This window comes from Mauremys mutica, chromosome 5, assembly GCF_020497125.1.
Source record: "Mauremys mutica isolate MM-2020 ecotype Southern chromosome 5, ASM2049712v1, whole genome shotgun sequence".
Lineage (NCBI taxonomy): Eukaryota > Metazoa > Chordata > Testudines > Geoemydidae > Mauremys > Mauremys mutica.
The window spans coordinates 44,640,130-44,656,274 of NC_059076.1; the positions used below are offsets into that span (position 1 = coordinate 44,640,130).

Sequence of the window (16,145 nt, forward strand, 5' to 3'; positions counted from 1 at the left end):
CAGTAACTGGTTAAAAGATAGGAAACAAAGGGCTGGAATAAACTTTCAGTTTTCACAAGAGAGAAGTAAGTAGCAGCATAGGTGCCTATTCCGTGGGTGCTCCGGGGCTGGAGCACCAACAGGGAAAAATTAGCGGGTGCTTCGCACCCACCAGCAGCCAAGCTCCTCCCTCCTTGCTTCCTTCTCCCCACACCCCCCCCAAGCACATCGCATTCCCGCTCCTCCCCCTCCCTCCCAGCGCTTCCCGCCCTCTGCTGCCTAACAGCTATTTGGCGGCACTGAGAACTTTCCAGGAGGAAGGGGGAAGAGCGGGGATGCAGCACGCTCCGGGGAAGGAGGTGGAGAAGAGACAGGGCAGTGGTGGAGACTTGGGGAATGGGGATGGGGCGAGGGCAGGGCAGGGGCGGGGCCAGGGGCGGGGGCTGAGCACCCTCCAGGCAGAGGGGAAATCGGCGCCTATGAGTAGCTGCATCCCCCACAGATCTATATTGGGACCAGCACTGTTCAACATATTCCTAAATGGTCTAGAAAAAAGGTGTAAACAGGGGAGGTGGCAAAGTTTGCAGATGATACAAAATGAAGCTGGTGCTAGATGAATGGAGGAAATGAGGATGAGAGTCACAAGCAGGTCCATGGAGAATTTTGCAAATGAGAAGGAAAAATCTTGAAATCCATGGGGAGCAAATGGAGCTGTTTAATGGTAGCAGTGAAGTGTTTATACTTCTCCCTGTGTGAGAGAAGACTTGAACTACAGCCCGTCAAAAATGGATTTTCCATTTAGTGAAAAACTTCAAGTTTTTAACATCTGGTTCCAATGCAAAACATACAGCCAGAGAGTTCCTTGTCAGAGAGTTCCTAGCACACTGACCTGCGGTGGGGGTCTCTCACTCTGGCCTCTTGGAGCTATTCCAATTTATATACTAATTAAATATTAATTGGGCCAAAGAGAGAGTCTAGGACTGACTCTGTAGCCTGCTGGTTTAGGACACATTGGGCCAGAGACACCCCAGAATAGCCAGTAGCCTGGTGGTTAAGACACTAGCTTCGAATGAAGGAGACTAAGATTTAAACCCTGCTCCAAATCAGGCAGGGCGAGGCCTTGAATTTAGATATCCCACATGCCTTGTGAGTGTCCTAACCACTGCGATATTGATTATTCTGGGATGGGAGTTTCTTTCTTTCCCCCCCATCCTGCAACTGAGATTCCCAACAAAAGGTTAGTTGAAACGGATACAAGTTCTGCAAAAAGTTTTGGCTTTGATAAATTAGTATTTAGTCAAAAAGCATTTAGTCAAAAAAATTCCTGACCAGCTCTAGCAGGCACTGATTTTCTGCACATGCTGGAGAGGGTGAATTTGGGCGTTTATAGGGAAGGGAGTCGCAATTAGCAATCAAGGTGAAGGAAAAATGCTGCATGAGGCTCTCAGAAGAGGTGGTGTCTTATAGGAGCAGTACTGCAGAGGTGATGATAGGCATATTTATGGACAAGATAAATGTGGGGAGAGACTGAAAATATGCATGTTGCTCCATGCCAATATTAATTATTTTAAAAATATTTGGCTTTTAAATGCAAGAGAAGCTGTGCCTTTTGTTGGGCTTATAATGATGACTATTACTAGGAACGCATAAACAATTAATGTTTGTACAGAAATTTATATTTAAGTGCTACATACATTCAGAGTAATACTTTAATCCCAATTGTTATTTGAACCCCTATAAAGCTATAAAGTTGATAATTCCTTCAGGCAATAATCAATATCCCAGATTTAATATACAAATCTAGTTAGAACACTGTTTACTTACCCGACAAATGCAAAAGTCTTTCTGGTTGTGGAATACACCCAAAGCAAAGAAACAGGATTATATTTAGCAATTATTGCAATTTAGGAGGTAGTTCAAACTTTAGTACAAACTGAGTGGCATCACTGACTCATCACAAGTGGGTTAGAGAAGGGGATTTCCTATTTAAGTACAACACAGATGAACAATAAAAGTAAAGCATTCACAGCTAATAAAAAAGGATAGAAAATATCCTTAATAGTCTTTGTGGAGGCAAAATCTTTATAGAACATAGGTGGCAACTTCTATTTCAAATAGATATAAACTCTGCTATTCTAAAACCAAAAGCGTCCCCATAAAGCTGGTCATTATTCTAATGCCTAACTAAACCGAGCTGTGGCTGCCTTTGCCAGGAGAGAGCTAGGGCAGGGATTCTCTGCAGTCTTTGTAACACCCTAGGTTCTGGCATAGAAGAAATCCTAGATTAACCAGGCAAGTATTTCACAAAAGATGTTCTGACATGAAAATGGCTTTCATTGCAGCCGTTACATAATGTGGTAGAGAAGGTCATACTAAAGAACCTAGCCATTACCCAATATTTGGGCTCAAATCCATGAGTCAGTGACACCATCCACAAATTTCAGTAAGTATGAAGGTCATTTTTGTAATTACTGTTTCTAGTAAAGATGCACTCCCACGTACCGTGAGGGTGGGAGGGAGGTTACGATCTATGTGGGAAGCTTCAGCTGTAGGCTGTGTCAATGTGGGACTCCTTATGGTTTAAGAGTGAGCTTCTGTAAGTATATTAGTAATTAGGTAACTACTTTTTGCTTCCAACAAACAGCTGGGTGATGTTTCTAAAGAGTTTTGTGTCAGGAAATATCTGAACAAGTGCAAAAAGTTATTTTGTATTACAGATAGGAAGCACTCTAGTGGTCAGAGCACAGAACTGGGAGTTTTAAGATCAGTTCCTTATTCTGCCACTTGCCACCTTGGACAAGTGTTGTGTGAACTTTCTGTACCTCAGTACAAGGTGGATGAGACTGCACAACGATATTATATTTATTTCTATTCCCAAAGTCCTTTGAGAGCCTCACATGAAACATATTATAGAAGGTGTAGTACTAGCATTTTAGGTTTGAGATTTATACTGAATTTAGATATAGACTAGTAAAGAAAATTAGTGATGTTTAGGACTTACTAGTTGTACCGGGGGGAAATCAATAGATTCAGCAAGATGGAGTTCACCTCCCACTCTCTTCTCTCCCTTCCCTCTCTTCTGCCTTCTACTTCCCCCATAAATAGCTCATTGTAGAGAGATGGGAGGGTGAGATCACGGGTAACAGTAAGTCAGCCTGCCGCTCCTCTTCTGTTGGGTTGGCAGAATGAAATCATTTCGATAGTTCACTGTTGAGTGCTAGGGATGGGGTATCCAGCGGTGAGCAGCTGACTTTAGAGCAGTAGTAATACATGAAGATATTTCAAATGTAAATTAATTAGTTTGAGCCTCTGTGCTTGTTCTGCACTAGTGGCTGTTATTTTGATCCTTTCTTCAAGACAGTTGAGCTGCCCTGGCTATTTGGCAGCATCTCTCTAGGGGTAGTTTTGTTTCTAACAGTCTCTCCTGTGAACTGGAATTACATGGTGCACAAACAATCCCACCTTTAATGTCTCCAACGTTACAGGGGGATGTCAGTTCTCAGCTCTGTAACTTAAGTATCTATTCCCTCTTCTGATTCTGGATTTGGATGAAGTAACATATCTGTCTATAATCTCATTCTGCCTGGGATCACAATACTCAAATACCTTTATTACTCCAGGCAACAGTGTCTCACTCATCTCCCCCCACCCCCATATGATAGTAAAAAAAAAAAAAAAAAACACATTACTTTCATTTTCACATCTTTATCCCCCATGGACAGATATGTATACAGACTTAATTCTTGCTTCCCTGCTGGTGCAAGGTTTTTCATCTGGAAATCCAGCATTCCTGGTAGTCTGAGTCCCTCCATGCTGTGAGTTTGCTTGGCTTCTAGGAGCTGCTTTGCCTGTTAATCATACTCTCTTCTCTTGCTGTGGGCCTCACTAAAATGATTGCTGCCACCATGGTTCATATACCATGGGCTGAGCAATAACATGAGGGCTCCATGTTCCTTAAAATAAACTGGCTCTTTATTAAAAACTATTTACTGAGATGCTGCAACTGCAGCTGGCGTTCCATCCATGTGCACACAGACTGACTTCTTGGTACCTCCTCCAAATTCCAGGTTGCTACATCCTGAATCTACTGTTACAGGTACACGGGTGCCTCATTGTACCTGACTTATCCAAATGATTATGACTTAGTTGATACCATTTAGGCACAGTCACAAATAGTGAGCAATGTAAAGCCACATAGCTTTGGCGGGGATTGTGCTTCTGGAAGCACCGCTACTGCTAGACCATCCATGAGCACAGGGAGGTGTTGATACTGCACTGAACATCAAGATGGGACATATTGTTACCTTACCTGTAGCCAATCAGCTCCATGAGCCAGGTGGGGATGGGATGACAGACAGGACCATTTCCCCTACCTTTTGCCTGCTCATCTCAGAGTACCCGACACCTTTGAGGACTGTTGTATTAGTTTCTCTTAGGATCAGAATGAAGAAGATCCATGGTCCCAAGAGATGATGGGCATGGCAGCCATGATGGTGAAGCTCACTTCAGGAGCCTTTATCTGCCCACCCCGCCTTTAAAAAAAAGGGAGTGAGAGGTAGAATATCCCATCCCCTCATTTTTGTCCACCAATTTTTGGACCCACATTTTCTTATTATACAAACCATGATCATAACAGTCCTTGAGTTATATCTGCAGGCCTTTTTGTTCAGCCTAATTTAGCCTGTCTCACTTTCATACCTTTTCCCCTATCAACATTTGATTTTATAGGTTATTGTGACATCTTTTTGCATTTTTACATACTTTTTACAGTTGAGCTTACAATAAGTTTTTCAGCCCATTGATCACATCAGAAAGGACACAGAAAGGAAAAAGTTGTTTGAATTTCTGAGCTTTATATTTATTAAGTTTACTATTTACATACTAAGCTCTTACTGTATGTTATCTGTTACTGGACATAAGCAATGCTGAAGTCAGTTTTATAAACTAAATCTATGACTATTTCTAGCATACCTCTTACATTCTGATTATGAAGTCTAGAGAGACAAGGTGGGTGAGTTAATATATTTTATTAGACCAACTTCTGTTGGAGAGACACCCAAGCTTTTAGAACCAGTATTATTTTGGTCCTACACAAACCTGTCTCATTTACTTCTGGAAAATTAGCGATCTGTCAAGTGACTCAGGGCAGAGAAGTTATAACTTTAATGGTGTTAGAAAAAACTCACTGCTCTTTACACAACAAAAATAGCAAAGGATAAGATCGAGTCATTTGAAGTAGTGGCCAAAAGGTATTATTCCTGTGTTTAGGAGATAACGGCTGAGTAACTAGAAGGACTAGGTCTTCAAGTCTCAAAAAAGGTTGAGAGAGATGTTTTTCAGGCAGTGATTTCCATAATTATGTTAAAGAAAACATTAAGGCAGAGGTCCCCAAACTGTGGAGCATGCTGAATATTGGGGGGTGGGGAGCACATGGCTGGGGCCTGGGCCAGCCCCCACAGGGGTCAGGAAGGGAGCACCACCCAGCTCCACTCGGGGCCCCAGCTCCCAGCCCTGCACCCAGGGCGCCCTTACCCCTGTCCACATCCCCCCTGCCCAGAGCTGCATCCCCTCTCCCAGCCACAGCTGGCGGCGGGGATGGGGGTGGAGTGCAAGGTGGTAAACATGGGGACCACTGCATTAGGGGTTCTTCAAAAGTACATCAGGAAAACAAGTTTATTTTGAAGTTAGCCAGCCTTTATTAACTAAGACAATGGGGTTGGTTTTGTTTTTTTAAAAAGACACATAATGGGTCAAATTCATCCATGCCAAGAATGAATTAGGTCAATATGTTAGTTCTGGTACGAACAGTGGACCAGATGCTGTGTTATGTAAACCAGTCCAACTCCATTGCAGTCAGTGGAGCAAGGTATAGTTGCACCAGTGGAGAATCTGGCCAATGAGTTTTAGTTGGGGATAATGTGGTATTAAGCTAATTTTTATTTTCATGATCAAAGCACAAAAGTGAGGTTGTTAATGTGAGTGAAGAAAAGGGAACTGAAATTTGGAAGTCATGTCCACTGAAACCAAACTCTCAAGTTTATTCATTTAGTAAACTGTCTGACTCAGTGTTTTTATATTGAAAGTGATTCATACTAAAATATTTTTTCTGTTTTGTAAGAGTATACAGCACATACACTTCACCATATATGCCATTAATGGGCCTGCACTTTGGCCAAGCTTAGTTCTAAGTCAGAATTCATTTTCTACAGCTTGTACCCATAACTTTGATACAATAAACTAGGTATTTCACTTCAGTAACTTTTTTGTAGCATAGACTAAAAGCAGAAAGTACCATTTAGGAAATATGGAGAACAGATTTGATACAGATGAAGGTATCTAAAGGATGTAAGGCAAGCCTTTAAAAAGAGCTGGGTAAAAAGTTGTTTTAACTCTGCTGGATGAAAACAAGTTCTCACTGATCATGTTTTAGTCTCCCCACCCCCTTTCACCTCCTTCCCTCCTCCTTTTCTTTTCTTAAGCCACCAGTCACACTGGGGGGAAATTATTTTCAAAAAAGGCTGAAAAAAGTGGGAGAAGGAAGGGAAGCTTTAAAAAAAAGAAGTCAAAACACCCCAAATTTAATTAATATATATATTTTAAATATCACAAATGTTACCTCACCTACCCAGTCTCTCATTTTATATCTTTTTTGGACTAACTTCTGTTGAGAAGAGAAGATTTCAAGCTACGTGGAGCTCTTCTTCAGGTCTCCTGGGACCAACATGTTTACAAAGCCACTGTAAACAATATAAAATTGAGGGGGTTTTCCCCTTCAAGATTTTCTATTTAAGAACAAGGCCATTTTCAATGGGGAAAACACTAGGGAAAAAAATAAGACCAGCTCTATACCCTAAAGACTGAGCAGAAGAAATCCAATTATTCATTGCCCCTTCAATATTCTCAGTGGTAAGCTGTCAAGAGAGGTTTTATGTTGAGTGCAAGGGGTTCTCTCACGTGTTGGTCAAACCGCAGATATATCAGTGACAAACCGATGCTCAAATAGATTGGGATGGCATATTGTCCAGTATTACTGGAGCATAATGTGCAAGGCAATAGACCTTTTTACTGCAATAAAAAATGTAAGGTGTTTTGTTTTAAGAGAATGTGTTTAGCTCATTTGATATTATTTTGCATTTGTCAATTAAATCTGAATCCTGAATCTGGAGATTGTGTCTCCTAAAGTGATCATTCTACAAGTTTTGCTGAAAGAACCTGACAGTGTACACAAAATCAGAAAGCCTTTTTTCCCATTGAAGTCATTATGATGAAGTGCTAGGTCATCTTTCAATCCTGTTTTTATTCAATGGATACTAAAAAGCACCTCAAACAACATATTTTATTCCTCACTTCTAGTAACTCAAACTGTTTCTTCTTAAAGTGAGATCAAGTCTGAAAAGTCTAAACCCCAGAAGAAGATTTGACAACATGCTAAGGTATATTTTAGCATTTCCTCTGTGAAATAAACTTTGCTAATTTAGAAGACTGAGTTGGCTAAAATATACTGCTGCTCAAATAAACCACCGAGTAGGTTTCTTCTACAACTCATTTTTATTTGCGACAGAACTGTTCCTACCAAAAAAAAAAAAAAAAACAAACAAACAAAAAAAAACACCACTCAAATATGCCACATGATGTCACCAGAGACACATCAAGAATTTTAGTTAGATGATAGCCTCTGCTGGCTTTGTTTCACCTTTTAGAACAAATGCTTCAAGGACAGATTTTTAAGAAGAAGAAAGGCAGCTCAAGGTCCAAGTGTAATTGTGAGCTTATCTTTGAGTATGCAATTGTTCTTGAACTAATAAACCAGGTAATCATTTGTAGATTAAGTCATTCAAGGTATACACAGCATCTCGGAAAATGAAAGTACATCAAAGCACACTACACAAAACTTTTGGCGCATGGTAGCAGAGTACATGCAGCACATTGATAAATGCCAGCTATGTGCTATAGATTTACACCATGGCTTGCCATTCACTAACTCTCCATGTAGACAAGTCCTATGAATGGGATCCAAAAAAGCCAATATGCTGAGCAGGGAGTTAACATTTCTTATTTCCTACTTTAGGTAAGATGAGGAGCAGGGCCTTACCATTCCTCCCTGGGAATTAGGTTCACATCTCTGCCTGGGGATTCACAGCCTGAAATCTTGTGCTGGAGTTAGAAGTTTAAGCCAGGTCAGCTGTTTCTTGCAAGGTAATGGTCGTACTGCAGCTGATATATCCAATAGCCCAATGGTTAGAGCACTCACCAGGATATGGGAGGCCTGGATTCAAGTCCTCACTCTTAGTACTTCTATAAGAATTGGAGAAGGGACTGGAGCCGGCATCCCATTGTGCTTTAGAGTCGCTCACTTTCGCTGGGCCAATAACTGTTTAAGTAGTTATGCAAAGTGGAACAGCTTCAATGGGAGTAATTGAGACCCCCCCTCACCCCAGAATATCCCTTAGTCCAGTGTTAGGGTACTCACTGGAGATCTGCGTTCAAACCCTGGCTCGGCATCAGGCGGTGGTGATTTGAACTTGGTCTCCCACATCCAGTGCGTGAGTTCTCTAGCCACTTTCTCCCTGGAGGCCCAACTCCTACCCAAATCACTGACCCTTAGGGCTTCTTCCCCAGAATCCTATCCCCACTGTGGATCCTTATTCCCAGTCTACCTCTAGGCCATCTGCCTGAGGTTTGGCCTTTTCCTGGGTCTGGCCAGGAGCCAGCACTGCCTCTCCTGCTGCCCTCTTCCTTAGGGCTCATTACAGGAGACAACCTCCCAAGTGAGCTCTCCCAAACCTTTATGGAAATCACCCAACTCTGCCCAGCTGGGTCTGACAACTCAACCACGCTATCTAATCCCTAGCCAATTATCTAGGGTAGCTCATCCATAACAAATGAGGCTGAGGCCAGCTAAAACCTCCTTTGCTCCCAGTTGGAGTTTAGCACCCAGTGCAAATGATCATTCTGAAACAGACTAATGGACCAATGCAGAGAGTGTCATGTAAAAGCACCTGAGTGTCTTACTGGCGGTTCTTTTTTCCTCTAGTTTTCCTTAATTCCCAGCCCAATTGAGAATTCACTTGTGCAAGCATTCACAGAGAATTCTGCTGTTGAGTATGTGGTTCATTTTCAAGAGCCTTTACAATATAAATTAGTTGCATGTATGTTTGTAAACTAGAGAGTGGAAGATCTAACCCATGGTGTAGAAGCATGACTTTGTGTAGCTGATCTTTTGCTGTGGGACCATGATGGTGTGAGGTGTGCAACACCACAAAACTCAAGCAGGACAAGAAATTTACTCACATTTTGCCACACACTCCCTCTTCAAATAGAAAACCTGCAGCAAGGCACAGATTTAATGTGACTATTTTAGTCACTAAAATAAATTATATTCTCTTAATGTTTGTTCAGAAGCTGCAAGTTCAGCTAATGGCAGCAGCAATACCCATAGAATCCCAGAGCTAGAGAAGACAGACAGAGCTTAATAGAGCTGTTATACTCTTCTCTTATCAAACCTGTGCAAATCATAGTACCATGTATACTTATACAGACTCACAAGATAGTCTCTGGATCTTATATATGTGCCATCCTTATCATTGAGGATGAAGACATTTAAGCCCAGACTCTCAAAGATATTTAAGCACCTAACTCATTGATTTCAGGTGCTTAAATACCTTTGAGGATCTGTGCCTGTGTGTTTGGAATGATTGCGAACTGTATTTGAAGCAATACTAGTGACTCCCACTGAGGCACCAGGCAAACCCTCTGTCTGTTACCTCATGTGTATTATAAAACTGAAGGCCAAATCTAAAGTAATGTATTAGGTGGAGCAGGCTGCATATCAGTAAGATGTAAGGGAATCTTAGTGGGAAAAATGGAATCTGAGCTGATCTAACCAACACCTGCTAGCGACTCTGAAAGTTTAAGGGTATATATGGGGAAGGCTACACTAGTTTACACCAGCAATGTCAAATACCCAGCCACATCCAATCATCTTGATATATTTGTATGGTCCACATGACATTCAAGCTTTTTTTAACCGAAAGAGTAGTAGCAAAGTTAACCTTCCAAATAAGAACCAAAAGTAACTGATGCATTGAGGTCTTCAGACAGCCTGAAATAATGAATCAGAGCTGTGAAGTTCCCCCCATTTCCAGTTAATCTGGTTGAAGTGTTAACTCTACAGCCAATGAAGACACTTCAGCATCAGCATTTCACTGCTGATCATTTTAGCCCATATGAAAGGGAAGCCACTAGAGTTCATGGGCTGCTGCAGAGGAGGAAATACAGACAATGAGGGGAATACAAAGACAAGTGAAAGTGAGAGAGGAGGATGTGGAAGGAAGAGAGAACCAGGAAAGAAACAGAAAAGGTCATAAATACGAGTAGTTTCCCACACAGTAAGTTGAATGTGGCAATAAGGTAGAGAATACCGATAAGTAATAACTAAACGTATTAGTATATGAAGGTTATATTTTACTCTTGATCTTTGTGCAAATCTCCCAGTGACATCAGTGAGAGATTACTGAGGATGAAGGGTAAAACGTAGTCGTAAATTTATACCGTATCTTAGGGACCATAATTAAAAATGGAGTTCAGCCTTCTTCACTGAATGAGTCTGGTACCCCTGACTTCACCATCCTGTTAGCAGCTTTTCCTACTACACTCCTCATCTGACCCCTCGCTTCCAGATTTGAAGTTTTATATTAAAAGTGCAGCCTTAAAAAACAAAACTTTTGCAGCTCACAAGCTTGTTACATCTGATTTATGGAGTGGAGCTTTCACTGCACAACAGATGGGTCATTTTCTTATTGCCCAATTCAGTAAGATCTGCGCAGAATTTTCATCATACCTATGTATTTCAGCGCAACGTGACTGCAGCCTTCCAAGCTGAAGATGAGCCCTTCTAGACTCGGACCGTGGCTTGTATTCCTCAGGAAGCTTGGCCTGCTACAGAAACCCTCCCTCCTCCACCTTTCTTTAAAATGAATCTGCTCCATAGCAGAAAGTTGCAGAGTTGCAATTTTAGGACTAAAAGAACAGGAGTCCATGTGACACCTTAGAGACTAACAAATTTATTTGAGCATAAGCTTTCGTGGGCTACAGCCCACTTCATCGGATGCATAGAATGGAACATATCGTGAGGAGATATATACACATACAGAGAACATGAAAAGGTGGGAGTTGCCGAACCAACTCAAAGAGGCTAATTAATTAAGATGAACTGTTGTTGTCAGCAGGAGAAAAAAAAAATTTTGTAGTAATAATCAAGATGGCCCATTTAAGACAGTTTGACAAGATACTTAACATGAGGGAAATAGATTCAATGTGTGTAATGGCTCAGCCATTCCCAGTCTCTAGTTAAGCCTAAATTGATAGTATCTAGTTTGCATATCAATTCAAGTTCAGCAGTTTCTCATTGGAGTCTGTTTTTGAAGCTTTTCTGTTGCAAAATTGCCACCTTCAGATCTGTTACTGAATGGCCAGAGAGGTTGAAGTGTTCTCCTACTGGTTTATGATTCCTGATGTCAGATGTGTCCATTTATTCTTTTGCATAGAGACTGTCTGGTTTGGCCAATGTACATGGCAAAGGGGCATTGCTGGCACATGATGGCCTATATCACATTGGTAGATGTGCAGGTGACTGAGCTTCTTGTTTTTAAGTGCTGCTATACTCCTTAAACTCACTCCTTTTACACACTCTCCCCCTGGATGAGCTGGAAGTGAGCAATAATCCAGCTGCTGCACATCTTGTAGTTTCACAGGTCTCTTCTGTTCCCATTAAAATCAATGGGAATTTTGGCATTGCCCCGGATGGCAGATGAAGACTGTGACGGTACCTCCCATACGGCTTTATGGAAATATGCTTAGAATGTGTTTTATGCTACATATGCCATGTAACATATCTCAAAGGTTATGATCTATTGAATCTATTAATCCTATTTGTATGTATGTATCATTTTTGTATTCGAAGTTATGAATATCGGCTGTGTACTGGCTTGATTTCTAAAGCATTAGTAGAGCATTTGGTCAGTTCCTGGAGGAAGGAATGTTGAAATTAAGTACCTAATCAAGAGACACTTAAAGGACAATGAATCTTGGAATGCTCCAATCCACATAAGAAGTCTACTTGAGGACATTCAAGGTAGCATGTAAACAATGGATGCTACCTGTAAAAACTGTGAGTCCTGCATGGACATGTGACTTGTCCAGGTGACTCCTAAACTCCATTTTGTAGCTGGACTTTGCATAGGAGTGAGGAGGGGGTCTCCACCCACATGAGAAATTCTATGTAAATCCCTGGGACACCGCTCCATTTTGTCTTCAGCTGGCTAAGGAGAGAGCCTCTCCAGCCCCCAGGATACTTGAAAGAAACTGGAACAAAGGACAGTGTGCAAGTGGTGTGAGTGATTGCTGGACCCAGGCTAAAAGGAGATTAGTCTGTAAAGGGGAGCATTCTGGAACTGGTGAAGAGCTTATCTTTATTCAGTTTAATTAGACAGATTTGCGCATTTTATTTTATTTTGCTTGGTGACTTATTTTGTTCTGTCTGTTACTACTTGGAACCACTGAAATCCTACTTTCTGTATTTAATAAAATCACTTTTTACTTAATACATACTCTGAGTTAATTAATAATACCTGGGGGAGTAAACAACTGTTCATCTCTCTCTATCAGTATTATAGAGGGTGAACAATTTATGAGTAAAACAGATTTATTTGGGTTTAGACCCTACTGGGAGTTGGGCATCTGAGTGTTAAAGACAGGAACACTTCTGTTAGCTGCTTTCAGGTAAACCTGCAGCTTTGGGGCAAGTAATTCAGACCCTGGGTCTGTGTTAGAGCAGACGAGCGTGTCTGGCTCCCGAGCTGGCAGGAAAGCAGGAGCAGAGGTAGTCTTGGCACATCAAGTGGCAGCTTCCAAGGGGGGTTCTGTGATCTAATCCGTCACAGAGACCACCACCACAAAGGTCATGAGAACAGGCAGGGAACCTTTCCCAACTGCCTTTTTGTAATAGTTTAAAAAGTCTGCAGGTCCCTTTCTTACTCTCCCTGACAGAGCTCTGGAGCAATGGCTTCTTATATATTACAGCACTGCAATGGAGAATTACCAGTTACAAAAAAAAATCACTGACTTAAAGAATACTTCCAGCCCTTCTGGCATAAGGAACTTCACCTCATTTTCCAAAAGTCAGGGAGCTGCTGTTTCTCATAGTGACTTTGGTAATGGATTTCTAAACACAAACATGGAGACAAATGATTGTGTGATATTAGAAAACAGTTAATCAAATGTCAAGTTTCTCATAAGTAGACACATTTCAATTTATTTATCTAGGCATTACCTATTCAATGCAGGACAATATTTAGCACTTTTTCTTAAATAGTTTTCAGGAACAATTTCAGAACAGATCAGATGTTCAGCAGAAGGAAGAGGTGGGATTTTGAAGTAAAGTAGCGACTTTATAGGGAATCATCAGGAATGAAAAAAATCACAAGAAGAGACAAGGAATTTCAGACATTGGTTGAAAAATTATAGGGACAAGTGGTTAGATTTACAAAGAAACATTTGAAAACTGTAGCTTACAGCCATTGTGGTTTTCTGGAAGTTTCTCATTGAGAACTGTCTTTTTAGGACGCATGGAAGCTATGCTTGGGAAAGCCTTGTTCCAGAGAATCATGTCCTTTCATGGGGATGAGCTACTCTGTTGCATTACAGAGCCTCACAATGCTATTGAAGAGGGAAAGCATGATAAGATCTGATACCAAATTGTAAGTAGAGACCTTGATCAGTCCCGTTTGCAAGTCTCTGAAGTTGCTTCATGTAAAATGTAATCTAACTTCCTGCTTCAAAAAATAAATAAATAAACTGAAGCAATAGTGGTTGAAAATACATTTAACACTTTTTGTACTTTGGGGGGTTTTGGGTCTCAGAACTTGTACAGATGCAAATATTCTAAGCAAGGGGGAAAAAAACCAGGGAAATCTGGGGGCTTTCAGGGAGTGATTTATAACCTAGATGTTCAGTCTGTTATATAGACTGTTAGTGTCCCTGATGGCAGTTAGGGATAATTTGCCAGATTTTTTTTAGTTGCCTAAGATAGTCAAGAACAGTTTAGAGTGATTTTATAGGACACACAATGAAGCTTTCACAAGAACTGTGACAACAGAGCTGAGACTAGGCAAGATCATTTAAACCATGTTCAAGTTTTCTTGAGGAACTACTGATGTTTCCGAATTTTTACGAGGAACTTTCTAAAGAGTCTTTGGAAATGAGATGCACTATTATATGCTATAACATACCTGAGAGCATAGATCTACTCTAGGAATTTTTGGGAGGAAATGCTGTGGCCTGTGTTATTACAGGTGGTCAGACTACATGACCATAATAGCCTCTTCTGGCCTTGGAATCCATCAATCTAGTGAAGCAGGAGTGGAAAGAACAATGAAGGGGATTCAGTGGTCGTTTCCACAGAGGGACATAGGAGTTGCCACTGAGCATTGCAGTGCCCAACTTTCAGGCACCTAGAAAAAAATCACAGAAGAAACACTGCAATCTACAAAGCCTGAGTTAGGTGCCCAGGATCCCTATACAATGATTAGGGAGAGGTAGACACCTTAGACCGTGATCTACAAAACCAGCAGGCTAGGCGGGGAGCTGTATAAATTCATCAATGGGAGATGCTATCAAAGGTGTGCATGGTAAGCCCCATTCCTCTCACAGAGATTGAAGCACAAGTCTGTGCTGCAGGGAGGCACCTCTCTCTCTGCCAACAATCCAGGAACCAGGGGAAGATGGGTGTTTGGCTGCCTAAGTTGCATTCAGGGCTGATACAAAACAGCTGGGGGCACAGGGAGGCAGAAGACGTCCCTTATAACTTTTAGCCTAGCAGATGGAGGTGGGAGTGGGTGACTGCCAATGAGAGTCCCCACTCCTCCTGAGCGGGAGAATGGATTTGAAAAGGATCGGCCACCTCTCAGGGGAATGTCCTAAGCACTGAGCTATTGAATATCCTGGTATGGGTCTCCCTCAGTCTCTTCTATTGAAGTTATTCCACTTTAAACAAACACTAATTGGACCAGTGACAGTTAGAATGATTCTGTAGCCCAGTGTTTAGGGCACTGACCTGAGAGTTGGCTGATCCCTCTTCAAATCCATTCTCCCCTTCAGGAGGAGGGGGACTTTAACCAGAGGTTGTCCAACACGTTCTGGGCTCCCTCTCCCCCCCCATTCTTCCACCTGCAGGCCACAAACTGGATCCAAATGCGCGCGCACACACACACACACCCCTATTTTGCCCAGTTTGTGAATTGCTCTGGGGTTTAGGCAAGAAATAGGCATCCAGACACCTATCATGAGGCTGCAGTTCATATGCCTGGGGGGGAACCTCACTCAGTGCCTAATTTTAGGTGCCTACAGAGTTAGACAACAGCAGAGCAGAAGTTTTGTGGATTGCAGTGGTGCCTAAAAGTGACATAGGCACTAAGTGCCTTCATGGATCACAACCCAGGTGACTAACCAAAGTCAAATTTCTAATGCCAATTTGATTTAAACAATATGGTAAATATCATGAAATCTTTGTAAAGCCATGCAAGGCAGTGATTGTGAAACGACAATAGAAAGACTTATGCCAACACCACCTGCAGCAGCATAGATAAATTCTGGAGGAAGCATAAAGAATATTGGGTCAAGTTGTGAGAAAAATGGATAAGGGCTTTCTCTTAATGCAAACAGTTTGAAGTTGGAAATGATTGTTTTTATTAAGATCAAAAGCTGAAGACCATGTCTCCAAATGTTTTTTTTTTTAAACTGTGAAAGATTCCAGCAACATTTAGCAAAACAAGGCAGATGTGCTGTTAACATGGAAAATAGACTGACAGACATTTTCAGCATTTAAAATGTGAAGATAGCTTTCCTAACTAATTAGAAGAGTTAAGAGAATGGATTAATGATTATGGAGAAAAGTAGATACACAGATTTGTGTAGTAGAGAGGGTAGAACAGGGAGAAGAGATGGATCTTGAAATGGGAGCTGGATTTACAAAGTAATCTGGGAATCAGTCTCGGATAAGCAGGGATGTACTTGCAGATAGAGGCAGCGTACAGAGAAATAAAGAATACAAAGCAGCAGCAAGGAAATGTCCCCAATATGTTCAGTATTTCTTTTCTCACCCAATATTT

General features: G+C 41.5%; 1 protein-coding gene across 4 annotated transcripts in view; it reads right to left on the minus strand.

Annotated features, from left to right (window-relative positions):
- The window catches only part of TNIP3 (TNFAIP3 interacting protein 3), a 118,749-nt gene that overhangs the window by 96,385 nt on the left and 6,219 nt on the right, over positions 1-16,145 (minus strand). Inside the window, exon 1 of one of the 4 annotated variants that reach the window (XM_045017362.1) lies at positions 8,450-8,721. The exons of 2 other annotated variants lie outside the window; for them this stretch is intronic. In XM_045017362.1, the coding sequence (XP_044873297.1) occupies positions 8,450-8,515 (66 nt within the window). In that variant the 5' untranslated portion in view covers positions 8,516-8,721. Of the gene's footprint in view, positions 1-8,071; positions 8,095-8,449; positions 8,722-16,145 lie in introns of those variants that run through there. One more of the 4 variants, XM_045017363.1, reaches the window with a different exon arrangement.